Genomic DNA, 20,665 nt, shown 5'->3' with positions numbered 1-20,665 from the left:
GCCTATTCTCACTTTGCATCACACTATACGACACACACGGGTAATGGGGGCCTATTCTCACTTTGCATCACACGATACGACACACACGGGGTAATGGGGGCCTATTCTCACTTTGCATCACACGATACGACACACATTGGGTAATGGGGGCCTATTCTCACTTTGCATCGTACGATGCGACACACATGGTGTACTGGGGGCCTTTTCTCACTTTGCATCACACTATACGACACACACGGGTAATGGGGGCCTATTCTCACTTTGCATCACACGATACGACACACATTGGGTACTGGGGGCCTATTCTCACTTTGCATCACACGATACGACACACATACGGCACTGGGGGCCTATTCTCACTTTGCATCACTAGATACGACACACATGATGTACTTGGGGCCTATTGTCACTTTGCATCGTACGATGCGACACACATGGGGTACTGGGGGCCTTTTCTCACTTTGCATCACACTATACGACACACACGGGTAATGGGGGCCTATTCTCACTTTGCATCGCACGATACGACACACATGGGGATCTGGGGGCCTATTTTCACTTTGCATCACACTATACGACACACACGGGTAATGGGGGCCTATTCTCACTTTGCATCACACGATACGACACACATGGGGTACAGGGGGCCTATTCTCACTTTGCATCACACGATACGACACACATGCAGCACTGGGGGCCTATTCTCACTTTGCATCGTACGATGCGACACACATGGGGTACTGGGGGCCTTTTCTCACTTTGCATCACACGATACGACACACACGGGTAATGGGGGCCTATTCTCACTTTGCATCACACGATACGACACACATGGGGAACTGGGGGCCTATTCTCACTTTGCATCACACGATACGACACACATGGGGAACTGGGGGCCTATTTTCACTTTGCATCACACTATACGACACACACGGGTAATGGGGGCCTATTCTCACTTTGCATCACACGATACGACACACATGGGGTACAGGGGGCATATTCCCACTTTGCATCACACGATACGATACACACGGGTAATGGGGGCCTATTCTCACTTAGCATCGCACGATACGATACACACGGGTAATGGGGGCCTATTCTCACTTTGTATCGCACGATACGATACACACGGGTACTGGGGGCGTATTCTCAATTTGCATCGCACGATACGATACACACGGGTAATGGGGGCCTATTCTCACTTTGCATCACACGATACGATACACACGGGTAATGGGGGCCTATTCTCACTTTGCATCACACGATACGATACACACGGGTAATGGGGGCCTATTCTCACTTTGTATCGCACGATACGATACACACGGGTAATGGGGGCGTATTCTCACTTTGTATCGCACGATACGACACACACGGGTACTGGGGGCGTATTCTCACTTTGCATCGCACGATACTATACACACGGGTAATGGGGGCCTATTCTCACTTTGCATTACACGATACGATACACACGGGTAATGGGGGCCTATTCTCACTTTGCATCACACGATACTATACACACGGGTAATGGGGGCGTATTCTCACTTTGCATCGCACGATACGATACACACGGGTAATGGGGGCCTATTCTCACTTTGCATCGCACGATACGATACACACGGGTATTGGGGGCGTATTCTCACATGGTCTTACACGACACGACATACATTATATATTGGGCACTGGGGAACTACTCCTGCCCGTACACCAATGGTAGGACAAACACATATATGTCCCTGCAGTATGCCTTTCAATAGTAACTACAGTCACTGTCCCTTTTAATAGTAAACGACGTCAGTGCTATAGACTTTGGTTTTGACTGTAAGCTTTAACCGTGGATTCTTCTTTTGAACTGGACTCCAAAGCTCTGCAAAAATCCCTCCAAAAATATACTGCTTGGTGTAGCAAATGTACACCAAATCCCAGTCACAAAAGGTTACATAAGGGGTAAGCGCTGTCTGTGCAAAACAGGAAGTTGGTAGGTAGCAACTATCATTTTCTCGCTAGACAGTAAAATTGTGATTTCACCCGAGCACATGAAGCATGATTTAGGCATTATTTAGCCCTTTTATTTAATATTTTGAATTAAATCGAACTTATATCATGCGAAGGACTTCCGGACTGTGATCGATATACACAGAGGATAGCATAGTATTTATATACGACATCCAATGAAAAGCTCAATATTTATATTTTTACCTTTGATGTCATCTGGTGCGATAGCTAGTAGATGCTTTTCAGCTTAAAACAACTTTATTAATTCATTCTGGCGTACCTTTTTGTCAATTTTAGCTTGATTAGGCTATTTAGGATTCGTATCAATGAATAACCTTTGTGTGATGAATATATTGTGAGATATGTAACAAAACAAAAGCTGTTGGTGGCAGTAGGCTGCATGAACAAATGTACTGTAAAGGTTATGGGCATAAGATTGTATGTGAAGTTAGTTTAAGAATTTTACATTGATTTGAAACATTTACACACCAGGGACATTGAGGAAAACTGTTCTTGTTAAAGACATTTTCAGTCCGAACTGATATGTTCAATAATGGTCAAATCGCCAATTCCCTTCCACTGATTTACCCACTTGAACTGGAAATAAAAGAGACTAGTGAAATCGGGTAACCTGTTTCATATTTGGATCTATGCATAAACATTCAGATTGACAAAAAACTCTTCACATGACTGTTTGACTGAAGGAATGTTTTCACAATTCCAACTAGTCAACTTTCCCTTTATGTGGAGCAATATTTCATCAGCTCCAGTCTTTGGTGTCTACATTTCACAGCTTTTGAGGTACAATCCAGCATTTCTTTCTACGAGATGTTCAAAGAGCGTCATTGCTCTTTTTTTGTTTGATCCAGGTTTCAACATTCAAAGCCTTAGTAAAGCTTTCCAAGTTTTATGGTAGACATGTCAAGGATACTTCCACATTTGACGCATCAGTGACATAAATGATGTATGATCCAATTCCTCATTTTGACATGTACAATATATTCCCGTATTTGTTCAGGTGAACAAATGGCTTGTCTCTGCGTGTGTTTGTGACGGGTGTCACCATTGGGGCAGGATACGCTCACCTTTCCGCGATCACCAAGTATCATCACTATTTGACGGTGATTCAGTAACGAATGCTCATGACATACAGTTAACTACGGTTATAACGAACTCAAAGGGATTCGCTAACAGTAGCTTCAATGCCCATGGTTACCTTGGTAATTATCCCTGGTATATCTACATCAGTCTCGAGAATAATTTAGTAGTTCCGTTAAAGTGCCTGATGCTCGTAACTTATGCACTTTGTTTCACCCCGCGAACACATATATGCTGCTGAGAACACAGTTACCATTATCTGAGGAATTTGCGACTCGAATACAACCGTCTATCAAGGGATTCTGGGACCCGTATACAACAGTCGACCAGTGGATACTTGGTCCAGAATACAACCGTCTACCAGGGGATGATTGGTCCCGAATACAACCGTCTACCAGGGTATACTTGTTCCCGAATACAACCGTCTACCAGGGGATACTTGGTCCCGAATACAACCGTCTACCAGGGGATACTTGGTCCCGAATACAACCGTCAATAAGGGAATATGGGACCCGAATACAACCGTCAACCAGGCGATACTTGGTCCCGAATACAACCGTCTACCAGGGGATACTTGGTCCCGAACACAACCGTCTACCAGAGGATACTTGGTCCCGAACACAACCGTCGACCAGAGGATACTAGGTCCCGAATACAACCGTCGACCACAGGATACTGGAATCTTATAATTAGTACATAACATTTATAACAAAACGACAACACAGGTGTTACATTTAATATCATATGAAATATCATTACAAATATTCATCGTGCCTACATGTGCATATTGTTATATGGGCATCTATCTGTCAAGCAGCTGCTGGTATGATTAATGTACGTGATGTAGTATGGAGGACGATCAGTGATAAAATGGTTGAACATTATATATCGGAGACATGAAAATACTGTGTTGTTCCTGATATGCACTCATCCCATCCTCCGCACATCTGTATAGCTGGCGTCAGCGATGACGTCGCAGGTCAATTCAGCGGTAGAAAATGCTACAGAGTGGAATCGACTACGACTTCCCCAGTATTTTTAGATACTATTGGATCGTAGGTATAGGTGTTTGACTCTTCTTTCCTGAAAATGGCAAAAAGTTCTTCGTTAATATTCGAGTATGGCTTCAACATATTTTACAAAACATAAACGCAAGAATATTTCAAGTAAAAAAGGTGTGTACACAGAGGGACTTGGAACTGGAAATGGAATGGAAATGGCAAAATAAAACAATAATGGGAGCTGATTCTTTTGTTGTGTTAAATCTCCCATAGTTCTTTACAGTCAGCTATATTCCACCTTTTTACGAAGACCAGTAAATAATCGAGTCAGTTACACAATTAAACATTGGGGTACGATAAGAAGTAATCAGTCACAAGTATCAGACATTGTTTCGTCGCCTCTTACGACAAGCAATACAGCGCCGGGAACCAATTCTGTCCCTCAACAAGGAAACTATTTCACTGTACATTGTTTTACAAAATAAACATTTACAATACCTTCCGAATACTATAGCATCTTCAATGGTTTCTGGTAGCTTCTTGTCTTTTGTTTCCGGAAGTAGTAACGACAACAGCCCCGCAGAAATAGTGGAAACTCCGAACACAATGAGTGGCAGGGCTTCCGCTAACTGTCCTCCTACGATAATGCCCTGGAATATGGGAGAGCGTTTTGGCTTGATTTTAATGAATGTGAACAAAATCTAATTGCCTCCACAAATCCACTAGGAACTCATCTGGCAACTTATGATTCTACCAAACTGTGAACCAGGAATTTCGTAACAAACACTCCACGCCAGCATCGACCCTGGATACCTGTGTTGTTTGGGTCGATTCCGATCAAGAAACGATTACAATGTGTTGGCCTTACCAGATCCGATACATATGGAGCCACCATACCGCCAATGCCTTCAAATATGGAACACACCCCTATGCCAGATTGACGCACCACCGTCGGGAAGATCTCGCAGGAGAAGACATACAGCACCGCAAAAGCCGCGGAGGCCCCGAACTTGCCCACCATAGCCAACGTCACCGTGATCCACTGGTGGGCTGAAACATGGATGATGTTTAAGTGAGTGAGTTTGATTTAATGCCGCTTTGAACAATATTAGTTAATTCACGTTATGTCAGCTTTATGCGGGAGGAAAGACCAAAGTGATGCAGGTCTTAGATATTTACCACTTTGGTAGAACCCATGAACACGGGTGTGATGCTGACACAGCTTGACATATGATCAGGGCGAAACTAGTATTCGAACCAGCGCTAATACGTTTGGTTACACCTAAGTTCTTCACAGCGGATGTCGGTGCTTTATGATATGTTGACACCATGTGATCAGATCTGTCCCAAACGAACTGTCCCAAACCACAAAAAAAGTAATCTTTGGCTCAAAATAACCCTTGTATAGGTTACTTTGAGAAGAATCTTCAAAGAGCAGGTACTTTTGGACAACAGTCCAAGCCGGTCTTGGAATCTCAACATCCTCATCTCGACCATTCTAACACTTTTGTTCGTATGTCAGTTAGATCACGTCGTCTCTTTTCAGTTTGGCAACAAAGGCTAAAGTGTCAGGCGTCACTTTGGACAAAGAAAGATTTGATGATTTTAGACATACTCACACTTGTCGCCGTAGATGACTGGGAACAGCGTGGCAATGCATGCCACTCCACCAAGAAGCATATTGGCACAATATAGCTTCTTCCTCCCCGTCTTCTCCATGAGAAAAATGCACATGACATAGGCTGCTGTCTCCACGGCGGAGGAGAGGGTGAAGTTCAGGAAGACGTCTCCGCTGAGGTTGCTGACGTTTAGACTGAGGCCGTAGTAGATGATGTTGATAGCAAGCCTAGGTCAGAAAACATAGTAAGTGAGTGAGTTGGGTTTTACGCCGATTGATCACTATTTCGGTTATACCACGGCGTGTCAGCTTGACATGCAGTAATGCAGATCTTAGAAGTTTACCTCTTTGGTGAAACACACGCACTGATATCGTGCAGTCAAAGCTAGAAACAAAATAAATATAAGCGACAGAACCCTTCCCATATTCATAAGAAATCTCTACTAAAATCAGAGTCCATTGGACGATTTCGACTTTATCATGATCATGCGTTTATGAATCAGTATCAAATAGTGATGGTATCAGGTGTTCCAACCGCGGTGAGCATATCCTTCTCCTTCAGTAATATCCCTCACAAACACATGCAATGACAAGTCAATTGTTCACCTGAACAAACACGGGAACACATGGTACAAGTCAAAATAGGGAATTGCATCGGACATTATATTTGTCACTGATGCGTCAGATTTGAAAATGTCCTCCATATGTCTACCATAAACGTTTTTGAGAGAGCTTTACTGAGGTCTTGAATGTTGTTATCTAGATCAAACAACTTCTTAGCAAGAATCTATGACGCTCTTTGAAATCTTGGTGGAAGAGCTTGCTCGATTGTGCCTGAAAGGTTGTGAAGTGTAAACTCCAAAGAATGGAGCTGCTGGACTATTGCTACACATAAAGGGAAAGTTGAGCATTGGAAAGCTGAAGTCATCCCTCTTGTCACTCTGAATCTTTAAGCATCAATCTATATATGGCACATATCAGGCGGTCTCACTAGTCTCCTTTATTTCTAGTTCGGGTGGGTAAATCAGTGGAAGGGAACTGGTTATTTGATGGCTAGTATTAACCGATATTAGTATTATGACATTTGATATTTATCTACCGCATGCCCTTATTCAAACACTAGTATATGCTCAACTGTGGTGAATTTGTTCCACGGCCATCGGTATACCTGAAGCTTAATCTCAGCTTCTTGGCCAAATTCCCTTTGTTTTTACTTTGCATAAAGAAACAGATCCGCAAGAAGGGGAGCACAGTTGGTGACCATGGGGATGCCTACGTCTTGCCAAACAAATTTATCCCCAATTTGTATTATGATTTTATCAATGAGGAAATCCAGCACATATTGTTTTCTCAGGAAACTCCAGATGTCATTTGTTTTCAGTTTTGACAAATAGTCCTGAACCTCTGAAAATTGATATGTAACTGTGTCTATGGTTTGTAACAAAAGCCCCATGGATCAAGGAATGAGGTTTTTATTACGTTGTGTTACGAGGCTTAGTGGATGAAAAATAACATGTTTTGCCAAAATTTAACTTGGTCTGTTTCTGAGATTGCAAAAAGTCAAGCAACCCCTTTGGGTTTAGAATTCACATGGTATTAACTCCCGTTGTCTCCAATACGTACTGTGAATATAAGGAAAGTTCTTCCTTGATTGTATAGGATTATAGTTAATCTTTGAGACAGGAATTTGATGGTACATTTGCTGGACCCAGCAATAAATTTTTATGGAGTTTTGGAATCCAGTACAGAAGAGGAATGGACATATCTTCAGCTTTTACAGTCAAGACACTATAGATTTACTCCTCAATTGACATTGTTTCCACTTTTTCAGTTTGTTCATTTCACCAATGACAACATCACACACTGACTTAACCCACTCTGAACGACATTCAACAGGTTCTTCTTCTCTCTTGGCCCATTTTTGGCACATGCGTCGAAAGCATCCATAATGATCCCAACAGGTAGGAGGCTGCTCGCGATGTTTGGGTCGATATTTGAATAACTGACGAATAGAGAAGTCCCCTGTTATACGACCTTGGTTGGTGGCAGCATGATGAGTCTTGGCAACCACAAGTTGTTGAATGTACACCAAGAGCTGCAAAGCTTCTTATAACGTTCAAACGCAAGAACACACGGTCTTTGTCTGATTTAACCAAGAAAATACCATTCGAGAGACACCAATATAGATTTTGTAGGTTGGAATTATTAAAGAGCTATCTGAGCGAAGAAGAACATGCATTGGTCTAGTCCTGAATTCTGGCAGCTGACAGTGTCAGAGAACTCATACCTGTCGTAACGTTAAACAATTCACTAATATTAACAATTTAAACGAATTCAACTATATCAACTATTTCTGATGTTCAGTATATATAAGGGCCTATATTAAAGTGTTATACCTTGAGAGAGAATATATTTGAATGAAATCCTACGTATATGCACCAACTGAAACTTAATTAACACTTACCATTGATAGAATATGACTATTCCCCTGACGATGAGGACGGGCGTGGTGAACATATGCCATATTTTCATCTCAGGGCCTTTCTCGAGCATCACGCGCTTCATGGTGTCCTTCGGCAGGGAACGGCCATTGGCGCGAGCTAACTTGTTTAGAATTATTTCCGCTTCATCCACTCGACCACGTGACAGCAGCCATCTTGGAGATTCCGGTATTAGCCTGTCAATCAGAAAAGCAGCAAAACATAAATCATTTATGCGGCCTCTTCTCTACAAGATGATCTATTTGAATAGATGCATGGGGCATTATTTTTTTAACAGAATGTCAACACAATTGTCATGTTTTGTCAATTTCTTGAACACCTCCCCCATCCCTCCACATACGCCGGCACGCACCTTCCACGACACTCCCACATGAGTAACTGACGGTCTCTCAGTGACCCGTTTCCTTACCACCAATATCCTATAAAGAACAGCGAAGGTATGCTCATAGTGATCTGAAGATACTTCCAGTGCCTGATTAAGTAGGCCACTAGCGCGAGCACGAACAGACCAAAGCACCAGAAGAACTGTATGGCCACTCCAGCAATAGTTCGTTTAGAAGGACCAACGAGTTCAAGTCCTGAAATATATTAAACCAACTGGAATCAATATTAAGATAAATAAAAGGGACAAAATCTATAATCATAAGAAATCTCTGCTAAAGGCATAGTCCCTGGTACGATTTCGACTATGCCATGAGAATGTGTTTATGAATCACCACCAAGTTTTGATGATACCAGGTGTTCGCGAAAAGGTGAACGTGTCCTGCCCCACAGGTCGCATCCTTAACACACACATGCAAAGGCAAGTCAATCGGTACTAAAAATGTTTTGTTACCGATGCGTCAAATGTGGAAATATCCTCCACATGCCTACCATACATTTTGAAAGCTTTACTGAGGCCTTGAATGTTGTAACCTTGGCAAGGGTCTTATGGCGCTCTTTGAAATCCTCGTAGAAGGAGCGAATACTCGATGGTACCTCAAAATGTGAAACGTAGACGCCATATAGGCTGTTGTCGGAATATTGCTCGACCAAAAAAAAGAAAAGTTTTTTGGTTACTCTGGATTTTTATGCAGGTCCTTGCAGGACAGTAATGAGGGGACAGTTGTATTGCATACAAATGAGACAAGGACAACTGCGGTTGGTGCTTGTTTCTTAGATTTTCGTATATACGCAAATAAACATAAAATGGTATTCATTTGACACATCAATGTTACAAAATGGGCATAACCTTAGGGATTTTTCAAGATATGAAAATCTTCCTGTGTTATTGTTTAGATCATTACGAAAATTCCTGTTCCGTATGTTTGATAAAGATGATTCTGGTCAAGCAATAACTTGAACTGAGGATAAGTATGATATTTTGAACTATTGTAAATGAATTTCTGATGAAACATATCAATGGCACGCATGTGCATGTGATAAATGAAAACATCAACATTACCCATTGCCTGGGACAGCCAGCTGAAACCAAAGCCGTATGTAAAAAGCAAGTACGTATGCAAGAAGCCCATGAATTCTCACCAGGATTATCGAGCTGTAAGCTTTCTTAGGTATACGGTGTTCATGCATCATAATTATTTTACACCAATATTTCAAACAACGAGTATAGGATACGATGTACAATGGGAATCTTCCGCATTCTCCATAAACCATTTTATTTTTGGTGTTGACATACCAAAATACAAAAACGTTTTACAAGCGAGGAAATGAACCTTTTCAATTCTATAGAATTCTTTACAACCCCATATCTCAGACCCATATAGTAAAATAGGTTGTATTTGAGAATCACATAATTTATAATACATTTTCGGTGAAATAACTCCAAGCTTAGGGATAACAGGGTAAACAGCAGACTTATTCAATATACCAAGGTATTCATTCACTTTTAAAAAACAATTTTCTCCTGCGGTCACTCGATCACCCCAATGAAATATAACAATATTTGTTGTATTAAGATTAACACTAAGTGTCCATTCATCTGAATACTCATATTCATCTGAAAGCTGCTTCCGTTGACCAGTATTAGTACTAGATATCAAACTCACATCATCTGTAAAAAGGAGCATGAAAAGTTTTATTGCATCAGGGAAGTCCTGGATGCCTAGCAGACTGCATGCTGTAAACAACTGTCAACTCATTTATAGAGCATGAGAAAAGTACAGAACGTTATGCACACCCTTGGCGTAAACCAATTGGGCAATTAGAAAAGTCAGTTATGGTATCACCACAGCGAACACATGATTTTAGATTTGCATACATTGATTTAGCAATGGCAAACATTTTGCCTCCCAAACCCTTGTTTTTCAAACAACTCCACAATTGAGCTCTATTAACAGAATCAACATTCCACATGCAACTTGCGTTTGCGCAGGATAAGTATCTCTCAGTGACTGATAACAAAGTAATATGTGATCAAAAGTCGAACAGTCCCTTCTAAATCCCGCTTGTGTTTCCGGAATCAAATCTGTCATGTTTGACCACTGTGTTAATCGATTATTGATGATAGAAGTCAATGTTTCGCTGAGAATACTAGTGAGGAGATATACCGCGGAAAGTGTCAGGATTGCAGTCTTGAATAACGGAATAATAATAGATTTCGACCAAACAGAAGAAAACCCACCTGCATCAAAAACTCGATTTAAACATTTAACCAGAAAAGGCATGCTATCAGGTGATGAGTATTTAAGCATTTCAGCTATAACACAATCAACCCAAGCAGATTTACCTGTCTTAAGGCGAGACGCCATCACTGCCGCCATCATTATCACGTTCCAAGAACTCATTGTCAACCAAATTTATGGCCTCATTCTTATAGAATAACGTCTTTAAATGACTTAACCATTCTGCCTGGGATATAGATCCATCTGGGGGAAGAACAAAGTCCTGGAAACTCCCAGGAACCAAGCAGAGGAACACGGTAACTTATCTGAAGACACTTAGCGACCACCGCTGCTTAACTTCGCCTGATGTGTGACCTGAGCACTGTACACCGGACCACGTGCCACCAGGATTTTCCCGAAATAAATAATTGAAGTACATGAACTCCATTACTCGATGAACGAGAAATACTTTGAATTCATTACAAGATCAATGAAGAAAGCCTTTGATTTATTCATGACGAAATCTCTGAATTAATTACAATGCACGTGGTGCGACGGATTTAGTTTCATTGTAGCAGTAGCAATCATTTAAACAGTGACTGATTGGAAGTTGAACAAAATAGAAATACAATGGAATTAATGTGGACCAGAAAGACAAAGAGCTCGATTAACGGGTCCGCCAAAAGAAATCATGACCTGTCAAACTCACCTATAACAAAGGCTATCATGAATGTGGACATGGCCGCTACACCCGTGAAGAATCGGAACACTGCGAACGCGATGAAGTTTGGAGAGAACGCCAGACTGATGCCGAACACCATCTGGATGACACCGCTAGCAAGGAGGGTCAACTTGCGTCCAACACTGAGGGGGGAACATAAGCCGGTTGCACGTTATATACATCATAGATACAGTGGGAATAAGAAGGTTTATGTAACATTTAGGGTTCTATCAGACGTGTAGCATTAGCGTCTAAATCATGTCAACGACACATGTAACATTAGCATCTAAACCACGTGTAACACTACAGTCTACGTCGTGTCTACGACACGTGAAATTTCAGAGAATAGGTCAAGTGCCCAGACTTTAAGAAAACAATTGGCATCAGCCGTTCTTTGAACGCTCACATGTCTGTGATGATGCCGAACACGACAGCCCCTGCCAACATTCCCCCGAAACCAACCATGTTGAGGTGGGAGCGGAAAGAAGCGTGATCACACACCATGTCAAACTGAAATGGAAACAGATCATCGTCATGAAATGGCAAAGTTGGATGGATGTCTGGATGTCAGTTGCACACCGCATTGCCTTCGTCGCTACTCGCCCATTTACTTCACCTGCCAGTGAGTTTGTGACTTTGGTCTAACTCTACTTTGAACAGCGTTTCAGCTGTATGATGGCATGTCAATTTAATTTGAAATGAAAGTCAAAATGAGGAGGTCATAGACGTTTTCCATTTTTGGAGAAAACCATGGATCATAAATGATAGAGGCGATGCTAGGATTGGAGCACAGGATCATTGACGGATCATCCTGATGAATAATGGCGCTTGAGAACCGCGCCCCTGCCGTTTTATGTTATGTACGAAAACACATACAGAGTGTACAATGTAACGCTTCACCCGGAGAATCCTACCTTCGTAATGATTTTAGGTATAGTGTTTGGAAAATATACCCATTGAATCATATTTAGTATCAGTACACAGTAAGTCGTAACTGTGCTATTAAGCAAATATTTATCAACTAAAACTAGACAACCATATGTTATTCAACAGGTTAACTGATAGATACATTTGCTATCGCGATAATACAGATTCCAGTCAATTTGATATAAATTGTCAATGCAAAGAATAGCCAGCCTAGATTTTCTGACGAATCTGTTTCCATTTGGCGCGAAGGGCAAAAAAGCTGTGACAATTATATCACTGGAGCACTGAAACTCGGTGATGACACCCGGTGTTCGCGAAAAGGGCAAAACAGCTATGACAATTATAGTAATGGAGCTCTGAAACTCGGTGATGACACCAGGTGGTCGCGAAAAGGGCAAGCATGTCCTGCCTACCAGTAGCTTCCGCCATTCAACAATTTGCATAAAGAAGTAGGTATGTATTGCCTGACGCAGCACAGCAGTACTCCTGCCATGCGACGCCAGCCTGTAAACAAACCAGACAATCAAGTGATCGATGAACCAGAAATCCAGTGACACGATTGTACCATTACTGATTGTGTTGAAACTAATAAAAACGATATGTTGATTTTGAATTAAGTCTGCTGTGTACAAGTGCAGAGATTTTGCTGCTTATGAGTATAGAAAAACGTTCAAGAAATATATTCGTTTTGCAACACAGTGGGGCGCAGTTTCAAAGTGTCGGCCAAACATTTCTTTTGTAGTTGACACAGCATAGATAACTGCAACTGAGCTTATGATGAAACTAGGGGACTTCAGTCCAACAGCAGAAACACCGACCCAGTTTACGGTAAATATATAATGTCAATGCAAGAGAATAACAAGCGTAAAGGACAAAATAGCTGTGGAAATTATATGAAGGGACCACTGTCCTGGAATGACACGAGAGGTCACGTTAGTGTAGATCGATGTAACATTGGAGTACCTGAGTTATTACGGTGGATGTGAAAGTCGACTGATCGTACACCCATCCATGACACGTTGTCTGTGATTGGTTGCCTCCATCCGACGATGTAGAACTGTTCGTGACGTCATACAAGCGGCATGAAGCGTAACTCTCTGATTGGTCATCGGTTTCTATGGGAACAGACCGGTTCACCAGAGAGGCGTGATATGGGTTTTGTATCTTGTAGGTGTCGTTTGGCATAGAAAGAAGCTTGCATCTGAAAATGTTTACATGGCATTCATTTCAGTCTTGATTTTATGTTTACAGTTGCTAAAGTATCTCAAAATACAATTGTATGTGCGTAATGAATGTTTTGTAACGAAACAGTTAACAATATTCCAGCTAGACCATGTGATATGTAAATATTCACATCTGGAACAGGCAAACCACTGACCGATAGTATGAGTAACAATCAGCGTCATCAGGGCATGGTGACACCTAGCCAAATTACAGAGCCACCGGAACCCTGGTTTAGTCGCCTCGATAGGCGTTATACTGTGTACCCACTCAGTCAATCTCCACTAAAGACACGAAGTCCTAACATAAATGGACATAAATGGACAAAGATACAATAGAAAGTAACTGTGCTTCATGTAAAGTCGTGTAAATGTTATGTTATGGAAAATAACAACATAATTTGTTTCTTTCGTATGATCGATGTTTCATAACAACAAATTCAATGACAAAACCCATACCCGGGAACAGGAGACAGGGCGACACGCCCTAAAAGAAAGGGGTGGTGTAACTCCATTAACAATGTCTATTGTGCCCACCATCTGCGTTGATACAGGGGGGGGGGGGGGCAGCGGCGGCGCACTGAAAACACTGTAAACTGCCTTGGGGGTGTCCTCCTAATGTCTACTCAAAATTGTCCCAATTAAGCTAACGTTACCGGCTGGTTTTGGTCCTGTCGTAGGAGTCGACCCATCTCATCTCAGAGAGGTCTGGAAAAACAGTCGGTCATGAAAGACTTATGATGGTACAGCAATGTTATGCTACCTTACAAAGTGTGTTACAACACACGCAACGTGTGGACGGCCTTATCCTGCTATAACGTGACGTGACGTCCCTGCATTTGCACAATGTCGCCTGAGTAGTGTACGGCATTTAAATTGCAAGAATAAGTTGTGATAACACCCTCATACAGTTACACTTCCACGTTCCAAACCGACGATGTTGAGTACAGCAATCGTCGCTAAAACGTTCTCCTGGACACCTGAAGACCCTTGCACGACCATCAGACCTGTCCAGATGAAACCTGCACTCATATGTGAATGGTATACTGTCCCAGTCTTGTCCACTGAACCTCAGATGCTGTCTACATCTGGTTTACCGTCTCTGGCGGTGACGTGGAAGCAAAATTGGGCGTATAGCCGGGCGTCGGGGCCGGTGCTGTCAGTAATTGGTCTCAAATCGGGAATTGTCCTAGCCGTTAATGTGGCAGTTTGGTATGGATTGCGTACATGCACCAACCGAATATGGTTGTCTTTATATTGAACTTTATATGAAGCAGGGTAACTTTTTTCCGTTAATACTTATTTGGCAGACCTTGTTCTCCTTTATGAAATGCGAATGTTTAATAAAAGGATATATCAAGAGATAAAAATCACTTTACAAAATCCATCATGATGTGAATGTCTAGTCATACACAAAAAGTACATGTGTTACTTCATCGAATTTTATTTACAGAGTGTATGTAGTATTTTATAACAGGTGCTTGAGGGATAATGTTTTCTCACTATGAACGTTTACATGAATATGGAAAGAAGGAACGAATTTTGTTGGGAAGTAGAAAAAAATATAAGTACAAAGGCAGATATTCTTATATAGCAAAATAATGAATGAATACCAGTATGTAAGGTGATACAGATATGACTTGATGCAAATAATATAGACGAAGTGTTGTCTAAAAAGCTTCAAGAATTGAAATTATATGTGGATGTTCATATTAATAATATCAATAATAAGCATTCTATTTCAGAGTTTTTCAGGGTCATTCGCAAGAATGGAGCAACATTTGCGACCAACAAACAGTTCATTCAGAAGTTTTGAAACAGCCACTTTAAAAAACATAGGTCGTAAAAGGAAAAATAGTGGATCACTAACAATCAGTGGTGACACCGAAAAGAGTACTCGTTTCCAGTTCTACGGATAGCACGCGATATTCACACAGTTTCTATTGAAAGAGTGCGTGCCAGTGAGTAAAGAGATGTGACAACCCTATCTAAAGGTCGTAGTGTCATGACGCAATTGTGTGACATGCACGCCAGGGGATAGCGGGGATTCTCGATCACAGGGACTCTTAGTATTTCTGAAGTGTCGTATATTTCGGAAATTATTTCCGGGATGTACCGTTTTCCATGATGGAAATCCTTGCCACACTTACCAAAACATAATTGAATTGTTTCTAAAGTCCAAACGAATGTAGGGTAATGTTCGTAACTAAATGCCATTAAGCTTTTCCCATGAAAACACAACCAGATGCATTAATAAAATCTCGTGAACACCTGGTGTCTTCACTGTTTGGTAGTGACTCATCAACACGCTTATGTTTGGAATTCGTGCAATGGACTGTTTTTTAGTAAAAATGTATGATTATCGAAAGGGTCTTGTCACTTTCATTTACAAACTTTATGGAACGACATCAATGACCACGCACACAGTTATGTGGTATTTGTGTCACATTACGAATAATATTACGTTTGAACATTGACATTTTTCCGAAAACATCTACAGCTTCTGTGTCTTGTCACTCAGATAAAACACCATCCTACCTATCTCCTCTTTTTGTAGGGGCGGTCGGGGAGCCTAGTGGTTAAAGCGTTCGCTCGTCACGCCGAAGACCCGGGTTCGATTCCCGACATGAGTACAATGTGTGAAGCCCATTTCTGGTGTCCCCCGCCGTGATATTGCTGGAATATTGCTAAAAGCGGCGTAAAACCTTACTCACTCACTATACTGTTGTACACATCGATATATAAAGCCTGCAAACAATTCAAACGATACCAGCATCACCAGAACATCAATTATATGCTTTATTACTTACGTAGCTCCACACACTGAATATTAGAGTTGTCTGGGTATGTCGATGTATACTATATATATATACTGATGTCCACGGCGACATACAAAGCCCACAAACAATTCCAATAGAAATTAAAGCAATACCCTCGTCACTTGCTATACTCATCATTTCTGTTAGTGTATTGGCATCTCAAACAATAGGATTTAGTACATTTAGAAGTTGTTGCACAGTCACCTGTAGCTCGGCATGTCCAGAATAAACACCGGAAGTAGGGTCTGGAATGCGGAAGTGATACACGCCAGACATACCAGGAAATAGACTCGACGTTGATAGGGGCCGAACTCACCCACATCTTTCAAGATCTCATCAAACTTCATGTTTCAAAACTGAAATTAAACAAAGAATTCATTAATATATTCCTGGGAGAAACGCAGTTTGACAGTACAAAACAACTTCCTCACCGACAGGACATGCATCGAGCTTTGGAAATCGAGTAGAAGTTCATCTCGGTGTGCTGTGTCAGAGAGTGCTGTGTGAAACCCCTGTCATTGTGAATGCTTGTTCGGGGCTCATAGAGGACAAGCTTCGGCCCTATATAGAACATGTTAGCCTCCCTGTATGCATGTTATGGTAATGACAGAGAAAGTTTCCCGGAGGTAGATAGTGGATGTAAAGTTATTGGGGCATTGAGGTTGGCAGTCCCGTGTACAGTGACTGAAATACATGCCAAGCTAACAGAGTAACCGTGTCTCGTGAGACGATCCCTTAAGTGTCAGATATGAGTGTTAACCAAGCGAAGTGCTGATATCAAATCAGCTACTTTTTAGGAGAGGCTATCTGAACGACCACTGCATCGAGTTTATGTGCAGTTTGTTGAGAAAATCCGCAACCTTGCAGAGTCTTTCGTTTGGGTAAAGCCGACTGGCCTGAAAAGTGAAACAGAAGGCTTTCTGATTGCTGCTCAGGACCAGTTACTTCCCACCACTCGAAACCGTCAATGTAGGATTTTGCATCAAAATGTAAATATGAAATGTAGATTATGCAATGAAATTAATGAGAGTGTCTAACACATTGTCAGTGGATTCCAGCTCCGGCACAAACGCTGCATCTTAAGCGAAATGATTGAGTGGCTTCATCCTTTAATTATCGTCTTCACCATGCTTGTGGTTCTGAAACAGAGGTCCATCCATGGTTCCACCCAGAATATGTAGAGGGCGTCAAGAAAAATGATAAATACAAAATTCTTTGGAAAAGGCCTTAGACCTATCCAGGCCAACAAACCTGGTCTTGTACTTTTTAATAAATCCAATGAAATCATTTATGTCATTGAATTCTCTGTCCCTTTTGAGAGAAATGTGATTGACAAGATTCAGGAAAAACATGGCAAATATGCGGACCTCGCTTTCGAAATGTCACGCTTGCTTCCAAAATACCAAGTTCTCCGATCCCCCATTGTTCTCGGTGCCTTGGGTTTGGTATTTCCCAATCTGTTGTTATACATTGGGAGAGTATCCGGGTTTGCTGCCTGGAATACAGCCCTACTGACAATATGGGTAATGCAAAAGGTTCCAGTGTTGGGGAGTCCTAACATTCTCCGAAATGTTCTGGATTGGTTCGACTAAGCAGCGCTTCCAGGGAGAAGTCTCATTCGCTGTCTGGGCCGCGTGTGTAGGGGGTAAGGGCCCTGGGTTGTTGATGAGCCTAACCAGCCTGACTGCTAGAATCACACAAACCTTCCGGCTGCATGTATTTATTTTAATCTGTATAGAATAATAATGACAACATAATATTAGGACAAAACAGCACTTCTCAATTATACATAAACACATTTAAGGTAAGTGAGTTTGATTTTACGCCGCTTTTAGCAACACCACAAATGGGCTTCGTACATTGTACCCATGTCGGGAGACAAACCAGGGTCTTCGGCGTGACGAGCGAACGCTCTAACCACTAGGCTACCCGACCGCCTCTAAGGTACATATATTGAACAAACTGTATCCTACTGAATGTCGTCATGTTAATAGTATCAGATGCATCAACTGCTTGGTGTGGGGGTTGTTTTTTTGCTCCGTTAATAAGTCCGTGGAAACCAAAAAATGTAAACAACAACAATGTATTGGCTCGTTCACAGTCAGCTTCAGACTGGGGATTTATCAAATTTACTTGTAATAGATTGATAAAATGTAAATAGTTTTGTCTATTGTAATACCGGTGGCCTCTTGGGTAAACACGGAGCATTTCGATGTCACAATCCTTAAAATAGGAGTTCCTGTTCTAGAACCGTCCCTGTTATGACGTGTAGGGTGTCACTACGATGCTCGAGGATTTCACCAAGTTCCTGTGAAGAGCGAAGATACACACAACCATACACTCAGGACGAAATAACACTGAGTTGAGTCGGGCCGTGCGAGACCTAGAAATTCCCGGATGAGCAAGGGTAATATAAAAAGATAAATATGAAAAAGTGAGAAAACCCTTCCATAATCATAAAAAAAAATCTCTGACAAAAACAGAGTCGATTGTACGATATCGACTATATCATGAGCATGTGTTTATGAATCACTATCTAATCACACAAATGTCTTGATTAATGGTTAAGTGTCCATTGCAAACGTGTGGACGGTCCTGACAGATCAGTAAAGTTTTAAAAATACACGTACGGTACTGACAGGCCATAAAGACACTGGTCGCATGTTTGTCCCACTTTGGTGAAAGCAACAAGCACGGAGATGTGCAGCTTTACGGTACTGACAGGCCAAATAGACACTGATCTCGTATATGTCCCACTTTGGTGATAAAAAGATTCCGCGGAGATGTGCAGCTTTACGGTACTGACAGGCCAAATAGACACTGATCTCATATATGTCCCACTTTGGTGATAAAAAGACCCCACGGAGATGTGCAGCTTTATGGTACTGACAGGCCAAATAGACACTGATCTCGTATATGTCCCACTTTGGTGATAAAAAGACCCCGCGGAGATGTGCATCTTTACGGTACTGACAGGCCAAATAGACACTGATCGCATATATGTCCCACTTTGGTGATAAAAAGACCCCACGGAGATGTGCAGCATTACGGTACTGACAGGCCAAATTGACACTGATCTCGTATATGTCCCACTTTGGTGATAAAAAGACCCCACGGAGATGTGCAGCTTTACGGTACTGACAGGCCAAATTGACACTGATCTCGTATATGTCCCACTTTGGTGATAAAAAGACCCCACGGAGATGTGCAGCTTTACGGTACTGACAGGCCAAATAGACACTGATCTCGTATATGTCCCACTTTGGTGATAAAAAGACCCCACGGAGATGTGCAGCTTTACGGTACTGACAGGCCAAATAGACACTGATCTCGTATATGTCCCACTTTGGTGATAAAAAGACCCCACGGAGATGTGCAGCTTTACGGTACTGACAGGCCAAATTGACACTGATCTCGTATATGTCCCACTTTGGTGATAAAAAGACCCCACGGAGATGTGCAGCTTTACGGTACTGACAGGCCAAATAGACACTGATCTCATATATGTCCCACTTTGGTGAAACCAACAAGCACGGAGATGTGCAGCTTTACGGTACTGACAGGCCAAATAGACACTGATCTCGTATATGTCCCACTTTGGTGATAAAAAGATTCCGCGGAGATGTGCAGCTTTACGGTACTGACAGGCCAAATAGACACTGATCTCGTATATGTCCCACTTTGGTGATAAAAAGACCCCACGGAGATGTGCAGCTTTATGGTACTGACAGGCCAAATAGACACTAATCGCATATATGTCCCACTTTGGTGATAAAAAGACCCCACGGAGATGTGCAGCTTTACGGTACTGACAGGCCAAATTGACACTGATCGCATATATGTCCCACTTTGGTGATAAAAAAAGCGGTACTAACAGGCCAAAGATGATTATTATTATGATATCATTATCTAGGCGGATTCGGGGTCGGAACCTGGTGTCAGTTAATACTTACGACAGAAAAATACTTGTACTTATGTTTTGAGCATGCGGCCTAGGTAATACAACACTGATCGCATTTAATCTTGTCTCGACGCATGCGCGAACAAAACGAATGTCGGTCTGTCGAGCGCAGCATACAATTGTCGTTGAATTCCCCGATACTTCTGTATTTATAAAAGAAGTTTAATGATTCCGAATACTGGAAATATCCTGTTAAAAATA

General features: G+C 41.8%; 1 protein-coding gene across 2 annotated transcripts in view; it reads right to left on the bottom strand.

The window, feature by feature from the left end:
• Window positions 1-3,815: 3,815 nt before the first annotated feature.
• The window catches only part of LOC124125889 (organic cation transporter protein-like), a 17,388-nt gene continuing 538 nt past the window's right edge, over window positions 3,816-20,665 (bottom strand). The window contains exons 1-11 of one of the 2 annotated variants that reach the window (XM_046489273.2): window positions 16,935-17,070; window positions 16,708-16,859; window positions 13,428-13,665; window positions 11,944-12,047; window positions 11,526-11,680; window positions 8,623-8,791; window positions 8,177-8,389; window positions 5,714-5,940; window positions 4,963-5,144; window positions 4,593-4,744; window positions 3,816-4,176 (exon numbers count right to left, since the gene is read on the bottom strand). In XM_046489273.2, coding sequence (XP_046345229.1) covers window positions 4,095-4,176; window positions 4,593-4,744; window positions 4,963-5,144; window positions 5,714-5,940; window positions 8,177-8,389; window positions 8,623-8,791; window positions 11,526-11,680; window positions 11,944-12,047; window positions 13,428-13,665; window positions 16,708-16,850 — 1,665 coding nt within the window. In that variant the 5' untranslated portion in view covers window positions 16,851-16,859; window positions 16,935-17,070 and the 3' untranslated portion in view covers window positions 3,816-4,094. Of the gene's footprint in view, window positions 4,177-4,592; window positions 4,745-4,962; window positions 5,145-5,713; window positions 5,941-8,176; window positions 8,390-8,622; window positions 8,792-11,525; window positions 11,681-11,943; window positions 12,048-13,427; window positions 13,666-16,707; window positions 16,860-16,934; window positions 17,071-20,665 lie in introns of those variants that run through there. The other variant, XM_046489274.2, reaches the window with a different exon arrangement.

This window comes from Haliotis rufescens, unplaced genomic scaffold (assembly GCF_023055435.1).
Source record: "Haliotis rufescens isolate VD_foot unplaced genomic scaffold, xgHalRufe1.0.p SCAF_27, whole genome shotgun sequence".
Lineage (NCBI taxonomy): Eukaryota > Metazoa > Mollusca > Gastropoda > Lepetellida > Haliotidae > Haliotis > Haliotis rufescens.
The sequence above is the reverse complement of the archived record's forward strand: the minus strand, read 5'-3'. Positions and strand labels throughout refer to the sequence as shown.